General features: G+C 30.0%; 2 protein-coding genes across 3 annotated transcripts; one reads left to right on the top strand and one right to left on the bottom strand.

Moving 5' to 3' along the window:
• Nucleotides 1-294: 294 nt before the first annotated feature.
• Nucleotides 295-11,020, bottom strand: Kdm5 (Lysine demethylase 5). 2 transcript variants are annotated; one of them, XM_017904298.1, is made up of 18 exons: nt 10,551-11,020; nt 7,456-7,672; nt 7,210-7,370; nt 6,764-7,129; nt 6,406-6,684; nt 5,847-6,339; nt 5,639-5,766; nt 5,354-5,548; nt 3,948-4,408; nt 3,607-3,868; nt 2,699-3,521; nt 2,390-2,598; nt 2,076-2,300; nt 1,890-1,977; nt 1,400-1,800; nt 1,090-1,210; nt 858-1,000; nt 295-516 (listed from the first exon to the last, which is right to left on the bottom strand). In XM_017904298.1, the coding sequence occupies exons 1-18, from the start codon at nt 10,779-10,781 to the stop codon at nt 451-453; spliced, it is 4,869 nt and encodes a 1,622-aa protein (XP_017759787.1). In that variant the 5' UTR covers nt 10,782-11,020; the 3' UTR covers nt 295-450. The 2 variants fall into 2 exon arrangements, with proteins under 2 accessions (XP_017759787.1, XP_017759785.1); XM_017904296.1 differs by having other exon boundaries at nt 295-585; nt 10,551-10,781.
• A 658-nt stretch (nt 11,021-11,678) lies between these two features.
• On the top strand, nt 11,679-12,464 carry UQCR-Q (Ubiquinol-cytochrome c reductase ubiquinone-binding protein). The gene is made up of 3 exons (XM_017904260.1): nt 11,679-11,757; nt 11,939-12,094; nt 12,248-12,464. Exons 2-3 carry the CDS (start codon nt 11,944-11,946, stop codon nt 12,340-12,342), a joined length of 246 nt encoding a protein of 81 aa, XP_017759749.1. The 5' UTR covers nt 11,679-11,757; nt 11,939-11,943; the 3' UTR covers nt 12,343-12,464.
• Nucleotides 12,465-12,526: the final 62 nt, after the last annotated feature.

Raw genomic sequence — 12,526 nt, forward strand, 5'->3', positions numbered from 1 at the left:
AACATATTATTCTGAATAAAAGCATGTAGGTTTTAATGTTATAAATTAACGTTAAATATTAATGCATGAAATTAGTTTTCCTCAAGTATAAGTAAATGTATTGTACTTGAACAACAAATCTTCTTCATAAACAATTGTTTTATCTTAAAAAAATAAAATACAATCCAATATAATACATACAAAAAAAAGTGATAGCTTTACAAAGCGTATCAAATCAAAATAGGAAAATAATATTTATAGTTATCAAGATTGCAAATCGATCGCATTATAATACTTTATCTCCAATATCCGCTCGCAACAGTATTCAAACAGCACCCGATAACCTGCAGTACCAACTGACTGAATGATGATTGTAGGTAACGTTAATTGTCGGACTGTAAGTTCACAGTCGAAATGACTTGAAATTGATAAGCATCCTAGCCTTGTGAAGAGCTAACAAGCTAAGGTAGGCTAGTAAGTCCTGACGAAAGATGTCGTTTCTTGAATGTCTGCTTCACTATCTGTGCCCTGGTATCCCTGAGATTGAGAAAGGGAAAGAAGTGCATCCAGGCCTAATGATTCAGCTAGGGGATCTGGCGCTCTTGACTACAGTATAGACAACACAAAAAAATATTGCACTAAACTATAATACAATATACTACTTAGCAAATGAAAATTGAAAACATCAAATGATTGAAATCGAGGTTTGGGGAGGGGCTTACTTACTGCTATTTAATAAAAATGTTGCATAATAAAGATAAAAGAAGAATTTCACCAAGCAGCTAAAAATACTACTTTATATAAATCTAATAAACATGAACAAATCTATTTAATATAAAAGTAGCAATGAGTTTTTAAACACATCAATATTAACTTACCGTAGAATTCTGTTCTGCATCTTTACAATTACTGCATATATAATCATCTTCCTCTGCAATTTCTGTACGATCTAATCCAACACAATGCATATGAAACCAACCTTCACAGCCACCATCACACTGCACCCAGTCAACTTCCCTACCTAAGTAAGTAAACAAAAACAAAATAGGAATATGTAAAATGTTATGACAATAATCAAATAAAGTATTTTTTAAAAGCAAGTATTCCTACCGCTGGGTCGTAAGCAATTGACAGCCGCACAGTCATCTTCTTCGTCTGAAGTATCCTGTTTGGTTTTCTTTCTGTTACCACCCCTCCTTTTTGGGCCTTCTTCACCTTCTTTGCGTTTCATCTATAATTTATATTTAATTCGGAATATAAATAAATAACACATAAACAAACTCAACATTTATTTCCATTATGTTTAATTAGGAAATATCTTAAATTCAACTTATTAATACGTGTAATTGTTCCATATTAAGAATTATAAGAGATATAAAAATTTCAATTCGAGTTAAATTAAACATTTAAATTTATGTACCTTTCGAGGTCCACGTTTTATTGGCAATGGGGAACTGGCTGACTTTTTTTCCTTTTGTAAACCTTTGCGCTTAGCTAAATTTTTTTCTTCCATTTTCTGTCTTCCAAGTTTTTTCAATAATTCGAATTCCTCGGATTTTCTCTTTCTTCCGCGCTTTTTTACATCCTTTATATCTTGGTTTAAATTTGTTTGAACTTCTTCGTATGATGCATACTTTCGAACTGTACTGGGACTATTTGTATGGCTTAAAATACGCCAGATGTGTTGTGTTTCATCGAGTGCAACTTCTAATAAATCTCCTTCCATCATCAATTCTTCAAGACGTAGTCTCGCTGCTTGAGAAAGTACAACAGCAACATCTGTTGCATCATTTGATTGCGTTCTGCGTTGAATTTTCGATACTAAAAAAGAAAACAAAGCATGGATGTTATAAATACTTTGTTTAAATCTTTAACATTTAGTTTTGTTACAAATAAAATTGTATTCTTACTATAAGAATATGCATGCTCGTTGCTGTTGAAGGTACTACTACAACTTGGCTCGTCATCATCTATAGTGACAACATCGTCATCGTCATCCTAAAATATATTATACATATATATTCAATCATGTATAACATAAATGTAACTTATGTATCACACTGTTAAATATGCTAAATATTTATGAATAAACATACCGCAGTACTAAGTGCACTATCATCTGAATGTACACCACTAAGTGGTGCAATTGCTTGTACCCTCTGATGTAGTTCAGGATTATTTGCTGCTTTTTTCAATTCACTGCTAATTATTTTTTCTGTCTTTTCCCTTGCTGCTGCTTCCACTAATTTTTGTGATAGCACAGATAGTTTTGCTAATGCTGATGAAATTTCATCCGTTGCTAGTGCTTGCCGGGCTCGATCCTATTCGGTGTATGTATACTATGTATATTATGTATATCGTTATATATTATAAAATAAATCGAAAACGGTCATTTTTACACAAAACCCACCTGCCAATTCATTGCACGTTCTGTTAAACACTGTAATGCCTCACCCTCTGGTAAACGAATTGGAATTTTTTGAAGACTGACTAAAAGTGCTAGAATTGTTTCTAATCGTGGTCGTCGTGAACGTAAACAACATGGACATAAAAATTTTATTTCCCTAGACATTGGAAATTTTCCCTTATATGATGTCTTTGGCAAAGGCACACAATTTGCTAAAATTTGTATATATTTCAATTAATTATAGTTGAGTTTAATTGATAGGTAATTATAGGTACCTTAAATTGATAACTATAATAAGAAAATATTACTTACAATGGAACCAATCTTTACAAAGCTCACACTGAAGCATGAGCCCAAATCTTGGCCGACGACAAACACAATACCTGGAATCATCTATTTCAGTTTTCATTAAATTTCTTTCCCTCAAATTTCGCATTGCTTCCATTTCACGTTGTTCGGCTAATTTAAACGCTGCTACAATAATAGCTGAATCATTGGAATCGTCTAATTTTGTATCACAGACGAAAACAGGTCCTACAGAGTCTTCATTCTTATTCTTTTTAGCTTTTAATGCTTGTATACCAACTCCAATTCTTGGTGACAAAGCTTCCATTAAAGTATAATGTGAATTTTTCCTTAGGAATGTTCTTGCTGTCCTTTCTTTCCAGGTTTTGGCTTGTGAAAGGGTAGATTCTAAGATTGGAAGAGCATCTAGGTGTAGAGGAATATTTCTTCCCTTTTTAATTAGATCATCTAATGTATTATAATATGGAAAATTATCTCTTGCTTGTATTTCTTCCATTATTTTTGTCCAATTTTTTGCTTTACTTAGGGTATCTTGAAGAACATCTAAACTTGGCAAGTAAGCTTCAACTTTATCAGCTTCACGGATAAATTCTTCAAGAGATGCAATAGTTTGCCTATTTTTTGTATATAGATATAACTTTGCTTTTTCTTCCCAATTATCAATTGCATTCATTAATCCTTGCAACTCAGAAAGAGTATTTTCTATACCTAAGTGAGGAGGCATTGTCATACCTTTTTCAATTAATTTTGATAAATCATCGCGATGTATAGATTTTGGATCTTCTTGGATAGATTTAACTTCCTCAAGCCATTGTACTTGTGCTAATTTCTGTAATAAATAAATATTCCATTATAGCTAAAAGAATATATTTCTATAAAAAATGTTTACATATATTACATGCATGTATATTTACCTGTTTTAAACATACAAGTTGAGGTAGTTCAATACAGATAGAATCACCAAAGTCAATACATTTCTCCAACTGTTCAATATCACAATTTTCCTCTTTAGATTCTAGATCTTCTGCTTCTTTTTGAAATTGCAATACCTGATCCAGTATAAATTTTACGCCATCTGATTCCTTGAGTTCACAGCATAGATTTGTTATTTCTTTGTAGAAAAGTGTTAATTCTTCTATTGTTAACTTGTATTTAGTTTCAACAGATTGTCTAGTTCTGTAGGAAAAGTTTCAAATAATTTTATTTGTTTAATAATAAATCATAATGTTCAATATGAACATACATTAAACAATACCTGGTTCGCTGCTTATTATTCAAAAGTTGTTGTGCAACACTAGCACATTTTTCGGCATCTTGTACAGCGGTTGTCAAAGCTGTAAGTAATTCACTTTCTGGGAACTTTTTATTTTCTGCTTCATTTAAAAGTTCTTTTAATTCACTTAATTCAATTTTATCACTTTTTTTATCAGGATCCATTGCTTCTTTTACTTTTGTCACCCATGAGTCAAATGACTCTGCTTTTAATTTTAATTTTTGTAACATAATTGGTAATTCGTCTAATGTATATCGATAACGTAATGTATGCTTTTCTGGGGGACAATCACAAAGTTCTGTGAAATGCCTTAAACAAACCAATTGAGAACTTTGGCATGAACATGTAACTGCACTCAAAAAACAAGTTGTTTTGCACGCTTCACACTGTCTCTCATCATCTGGTAAAAGTTCAAATGCTTCACGTTCTGCTTCTGTTACACCCTGAAAAATATAGTTTTTAACACAAAAATCATTTATAAGGCAACTCATCACTCTTACATTTTAAAAGAATTATTACAGTGCGCAATGAAATTATCAATGAAACACATGTATCCATCTGTAGGCAAATAAAATTTAATATAAAAAAATTTTTTACAAATATATAGTGTGTTTAAAATTAACATTAATATTTTTCAACAAAATCAAGGAAAAAGTATAAAAATCTCTGAATCAACAGTGAAAATATAATGCCTGTTTAGCATCATGGCAAAACTTTAAAAACATAACCTCTATTCGTGAATAAAAGTTATATAATCAAGATCAGAGACACACCAAATAGGTATCAACAAGTCAAGGTTGATAACTAAGAAACGATCACACAAAAACTATTTTAAATATACGAATGCAAGCTAACCGAAAATAACGAAATATGAAGGCATTAATAAGAATTTTAACATCGACGGTGAAACTACGATGCCCAATGGTTGGTAATATCAGTCGCACACACGTCTTTCACCGCGTGTGCCCGCATGGTTACGATTATGTGTGTTTGCCGACGTGTGTGTGTAATATTGTATGTGTAAGTCTGTGAGGGAATGTCTCAGCATATACTATACTGTTTGACCTAAATATATTAGGCTTTGCATTTAGAATTATAATCTGTTCTATGAGAAAGTAGTTTTGGAGGCAACATTTAAACATTTAGAATATTTATATATTCAAATAAAAATTTAATAAATTTTTTTTTATAAATTTCGATATAAAAAGAAAAAGTAAAATGTTTATGACTAGTAAAATAATTGCTTTCGAATTAATTTTGTTTACATGTTGATATTTACTTATATCTCATATAAGCATTTTATTTTAAATATACATTTGTGACATGCACATAGAATTTAAGAAATCTTCAATTACATTGTCTAAAAAATATATAAATGCATTACATACCCACTCTAACAGATTCTTCCGTAACTTCTTCTCATCATCTACCATTTGGAGCATGTCATGATAAGTTGCAGTTGCAATTCCTATATCTAATGAATCTGGATCCAATGACATTTTGCATACCAATTCATCATGAGAAAATACACAAAATCGTCTTAAATTTGAATAATGTGTTATACATTCTCGTCCAATTTTGAGCTATTAAACATATAGTGTAAACATATGTTGTATAAACTACATATAAATATAGAAATGTTTTAGTGACAAGAACATAAAATAATAGTATACCCAATCAGCAGGAGCAAAATTCACAGCTTCAGCAAAGTTGTATCCTTGATTAAAACCTGCGTGATATGCTCTCGGAAATGTAACTACGAATTCACCCGCGTGCTGATCAGTCCTAAATACTGGAACACCTAAGAATCAAATGTAAATATTAATGATAGTGAAATGTCTATAATAAACGCAAAGGTAATTAAAATTAATTTCATATTACCTTCATTTGTTAAAATATTAGGATTCATAATAGTAACCAATTGATGAAGTAAATCTGGTTGACTATGAAATAATTCTGGTGCAGCAGATTTCATTGATTGTTCAAATCGTTCTGCCTGAGAGCCTGGTACACCATACCATGTTTTTGGCTCTCCCCAATGTAAATAATTAATTGAGTAACTCCAATGATCTTCATTATGCCAGCAAAATGTTGCAAAACACATTCCAACATACATCCATGGCACTTTCATACCACTAATATCAGCATTTATATGTCCTAGAACGCTTTCACGTAAAACTGGTAAGTTATTCAAATTCCATGAAGATTCGGCATATTCTTGATCACACGTAAACAAATTGACGCTTGTTTTTGTTGGAAATCCAGACCCATGATCCATAGTATGTAAATCCGCTCCATATTCAACTGTTACATCTTCATCAATTGAAGAAACTATTCGCCAAAATTCTTTTTCTACTAATGAAGTTGGCACCATCTATAAAAAAAATTAATGTTCAATATTTGCAATTATATTACAGTATTACAAGACAAGATGACGTACATGTACAGGCATATTAAAGTAATCACTCTTAAACTGATCAGCCATTTCTCCAAATTGTTGAAGAGTATATTCCTTTTGCGCCTGTTCAAATCCAAATGCTTCCATTGGCTTAGAAACTTCTTCAGCAACACACTTTGGGCACCTCCAATCACCTTTTGGTATTTCTGTCAATGGTGGCATAAGACAAAAAGTATGATAACTATCATCACATCCATCACATAAAAGCATGTTTTCTTCATTGTCACCTCTTCCACAATTATGACAAATGTATTTTGCCAACTACAAAAATATACAAATTAGGGAAACATAATTTTTATGAATATAAGTGATAACCAAATTATATATAATTTACACTCACTGGATCAACTTCATACACAAGTTTTAGACCTCTAGTTTTGTTCGATTTTTTCCCTTCTTTGGTATTAAATCCTGCCATCTTTGGACCAGGTCCATAAAATTGCAATTTTTTAAGTTCTTTACTATTGTCCTTATCATCATATTGTTTATTTCTATTTGCATCTTTACAGTCATTATCAGAGTCACATTCCTCTTTACAATCTTCTTGTTTAATAGGTACTTCCTGTTTTTCTTCTTGGCCAATAAACCTTTTTGATCGACGTGAAAATTTCTCAGTTGGAGGTTTAATTTGTTGTCGTGATATAATTCCATGTGGTTTATAATCTCTATCTTTTTTTTCATTTACATTAGAATCCGGTTCAATTTTCTATATAATTCATATATAAAACACATTATAAATATTTACTACTTGAGATAAATTTAACATTTATGTAAAAAATAACTTACAATATCTGTCAATATTTTTCCTTGCTTAAATACGTCAAATGGATATAAAATACGTTCATAATGATTTTTTAGAATACTTCCTACACTGCGTCCAGAAGGATAACCTAATTTATTTGCAATTTTTGCCCATCTTCTTTCCCTTGTTACTGTTTCAATTCCACCTGAAAATAACATTCATATATAAATATTTATAACATTAAGAAATATGTGACAAGATATTAACAATTAAACAGCAAAACAACAAACCTTCATCAGTAACTATTTTGTGTAAAGAATATAAATCAAGAGCTTTGCGTTCAACAAGAGGAATTTTTAAAGATGAACCTTGAAGTTCCCAGAATTTTGCAATCTGATCCAAGAAATTAAGTTTTATCCTAGTTTTTGCCTCCAATTCATTTAATCTTTGTATTCTTGGAACAAATTTGAATTTATCAACATCAACAGCAAATGGTGGCTGCCAATTCTAAAGAAAAAGGAAAAAATAAATTTATAAAATTAATTTGCATATAATACTTTTACTTGCAAAGATATGTTAACATTAGAAAATAGAGTGATAGCATAAAGTAACATAGTGTTACATTATTATTACATGGAATATATATTATTAGTAAATATTATTTATTCTCAAATATTTTAAAATAATCCAGTACTCAAACAAATTAAGTATAGCCAAAATCTCATTAAATAAAATCTATAAACATCTTTGATAATCTTATTTATACATATTTCTATTTACAAAAGAAACAATATAAATTTATTCAATGTTTTGTATTACATGTTGTTATAAATCATGTAATTTATGCTTAAATTTGTGATTTGCCTTCAAATTTATGCGTAATGAAACATGTACATAATAGAACAATATTTTGCAAATTGTACAACATTTAATGTGATTTTTAATTTGCATTCAATAGATGGGCTAATATTTACAAGTCATCATAGAAATCAATTGGTCTTAAAATGTAGATTTATATGTGCAATAAATAAATAAATAAATAAATAAATAAATAAATAAATAAACAAATAAAATATACATATAAATACAATTTATTTTTTCATTGATATTTGCCTAACATATGAAAATAATAACAGGATAATTATTTTTATTTAAATTTTATTTATTCTAACATATTAGAAATTTATTGGTGAATACAGTAACACATAAATATATATGTCCAAATAATCGATAAATGCTTTCGTAGCTTCATCTCTACCGTGACGCAACACCATTGTAAGATCAGTTGACTTTTCAAAAACACGTATTGCAGAATATAAAACAGCTATCAAAATCAAGGTACAAATAATTTCGTCGCGATTAAATAACGTTTGAAATGTTTATATATAATTATACCAATTGAACACGAAACGAAACTTATGATTAGCATGATGCATATTATTGCAATACACGAACTCAAATTAGAAATACATAAATATCGCAAAGATTTTCTCCATATACGACGCTCATTTAATGCCGTGACCATAGTTATTTCCGTAATGGCGTCATCCCGTTACAAAATATGAATTTTCTCCAAGAATAATGAATTACAGATAAACATATTGATATGTTTGATCAAGATTATCGCACGGATAAAACAAATAAATTTGTCAGCAAAAATTAGCAGTTAATGTTTAAGATGAAACTAACTTTTTAGGAGCTAAGAAAGTAGTTGACAGAGAGAAGAACGTTAACGGTTATAAAGATGATACTTCTGTCGCTGCTAGAGTAACAATAAAGTACTATGAATTTAAACACTATTTATGCGAGAAGTAAATAATATTATATTTCATAATTGACATATTGTAATAATTTGCTTTCGCCGAGTTGTTCAATCACTTAAACGGTAATAAAAATTAAAATAATTTAAAATATTAAATAAATTAAATTAATAAATTCCAATTACTTTTAATACATATTTAAGAAAAAATAATAATGATTCTGCGATATTCTTAATATCAATTTAATGTAATTTTTAAATTATTACTTGTGCACTTATAGTGTTGACATAACATATAACATTGATATACCAATTGATATGTCGAATTTTTACCGATCATTTATAATAAATCAACATTTTAATTTATGTCGAAATTATTAGTAATTTCTCTTTGTCCCTTTATCTCTCACAAACAAAACATAATCCTAGAATTTATATTGCAAAATCTTTCTTTACATATGTGAAAACAAAATGGTGGCTCAAATCAATTCTAATGGTGATAGAAATCAAAGGAACAATTTACGAGATTTCGACTAAAGAAATTAAAAAAATATTTCGCAAAAAGTCAATACTTCCACATATAGAGACCGGAAAAAATATAATGGTAATGCGCATCGCTTCCTACCTTGTAAAACGGAAATTTAAAAAAAATTCTATGAAATTTTTAATTGAAATCAAACCGAATAGAAATATATATAAAACTTGCCGTATGACTAAGTTAAGAGCATTCATGGGTATAAAAAGTTATCATGGTATTTTTAGATGAAATAACAACTTCTAAGAATATATCAAATGATTCCCATGCCGATAATATTATGATATGATAGTCATCTTAGAAAGATTGTTAGCTATAAACGCTGATAATTATTTCAGCGCTTTCTCTATCGATGCACGAGTATCATACACAATTTCCGAAACATTTCAAGACGTTTTGGTAAGGTGACATTGTTTCGATTGTCTCGGCCATTTTACATAGCGTACCTTCTAGCTATAACGATATTAATGTCGCAATGAAACGAGTACCCAACGTATTTCATTTCAGAATTTTTTATTTTCTTAGAATGCTGTCACTCCTATTCTAACTTGCCAGTTGAAAATATATCGATGTATCAGAAATATCACTGCAAATGCTAACTAATGTACGGAACAAAATCAAAATCCCACGAGATAACACCTAGAAGTCTTTTCTTCCCTTTTGGTCGTATTATCTTACGACTTGTGTCGATAGAAACATCACGACTTTTACCAGACTTTAACTTTTTAACATGGACGCGGAAGGAAACAACTATTAATATTTACACAAAAACATGCCATGGCGAAAAATTTATATTATTTATTGGTTAATTTTTCTAAAGTACGTGTTACGTAGGAACTCATTTATTTTGTGATGTCACGGCTGTGATGTTCGTGCGGAAGCGTCATAGTACGTAAACGAGGTCGTGTGTGCATATCTGCACGTTCGTCGATCACAAAAAAATACAAATTCATCCATTTGTTTTAGTCTTACTTTTAAATGAAGAATAAGGATGATACAACTATAGCGTGTTCTTCCTATGATAAAGTAAAAGAAAGAGAAAGCAGGGAGAGAAAAAGATTGATATAATCATGATAGAATGATCTACTCACAGGCGGCGGTTTGATCTTACAAATGCCAGACTTCTCTGCAATCGGTCGTATTTTTGCGATGTAGCCTAGGGGGTCGTGAAACTCCTCAATACTTGGTTCGAAGACCGGCGCATCTGGCGGTATGATAAACTCGAAGTCCGAATCACCACGATCACAAGCCATGTCTTGGGTGCAACGATAAGTCCCGAAAAAGTCTTCACAACCGAAGTTCGTGTCGAACCTCGATACCATGACTTGAATGCTCGACACAGCTTGGACGCGGATAGGTGGCCCACACGCACCTAACGCGGGTGAGGACCTCGCGTCAGGTTTAGCCCCGTTACTCAGTCACCGGCTGCGAGAATTTATTTGGAAATGTGCTTCGATAAATCATCTTTATGAACTGCATTTGTGTACCTCGTGAGAAGCAGTTGACAATGTATGCAATAAGCACAAAACACAAAATACACAACGTCCACGATATCACGCGGAGCCTCGCACACGAGCAACTGTCCCATTCCTTGCTTCGTATACCTCTTCTTCCCTTGTACCTACTTCATTATAATGCAATAGTGGCGCCACCTTACAACAGAGAATGGTCGAGTAGTTTGTCATCTATGTTTTTAATGTTAAAGATAATATCATAATCTTTTAGTAATATCTAAGCGAAACTTCTTAATTTATATAAAAATATGATGGATAATACTATCAATGAGATGTTATTCTTAAATTATAAAAAATACAGGCAAAAATTATAATACATGACAAGTAAAAACCAAAATTCCCTATGAAATACTGATATTTATTGTTATTATATAATTAAAATAATTATTAATTTCTGGAATTTATTAATAAAACTGATAAAAATTATATCTATTTTATGTATTTTAATTAATTTTAAGATATATCTTTATTTTAATATATTGAACATTAAATCGATAACTTCTAAGAATAAAAGTATAATATAATTTATAATATATACCATTTAAATTATCTCTGAAAAGTAGTATATAAAATTTTATGTACTCACAATATGTAACTTTGATTCAAACATTATTGTTTTAATGTATTAATATTAGTAGTAATTTATATTATTCACATAATTTAAATTTGCCGCTCTTACGTATGAGATAAGAAAAAATAGTACCTAGTCAATATACTACCAGATACTACCGAGAGCAGAATCTCTCTAGACTTCTCGTGTGTAATATCGCTTAACACAGATCATGTAAGTTGTATAATTTCATAAAAAAGTGTCTTCTTTATTTTAATATTTTTATAATTAATTAAAGTACGTAACTATATTTATACATCTAAAAATTATAGTAATATTTTGTAGCATTACATATTTTACTTCTTGGTTATGTTCTTTTATATTTCAAGTTATATAAAGTATTTTCAAAATTTAGACAAAATGGGGTTAGACTTTGGAAATCTCGCAAGAATAAGTGGCATTACATTCTTTCGCCTTAGTCCACATGAACAAAGAGCTTTTGCTGGAATGAATGATCTTGGTGTTGGATTGATGAAAGGTTTCAGAAAAAATTTTCTACGCATTGCACCCAGCAAGTATTTCTTTATTAATTACTAATAAAGTGATAATTTTAATTATACTTTGACTTTATTTATATAAAATACAAGGACAGAGCTATATACTTTGATAGATTTACATTATAATTCATGACTTACTAATGAAAATATTTTATTTCGCATTGCAGTGTTTATGATATCTTTTATCATAATGAATTGGGCACATGAAGAAAATAGAAAATTATACCGTAAGAATCCAAAGGACTATGAAAATGACGTTTAGTGCATTATGATTAGCATAAATATACAATCTGCTATAGTTGATTTATATAGTATTTACTATTAAAACGAAATTCTGTAAGCATTTAATGAAGTGTCTTTAAATAAAATTAAATCCACAGAAAATACAGTAATTAAATGATTATTTAGTAATCATGTTTCAAAATATCAATACTTCTGAATAGGCT

This window comes from Eufriesea mexicana, unplaced genomic scaffold (assembly GCF_001483705.2).
Source record: "Eufriesea mexicana isolate 0111107269 unplaced genomic scaffold, ASM148370v2 scaffold2792, whole genome shotgun sequence".
NCBI lineage: Eukaryota > Metazoa > Arthropoda > Insecta > Hymenoptera > Apidae > Eufriesea > Eufriesea mexicana.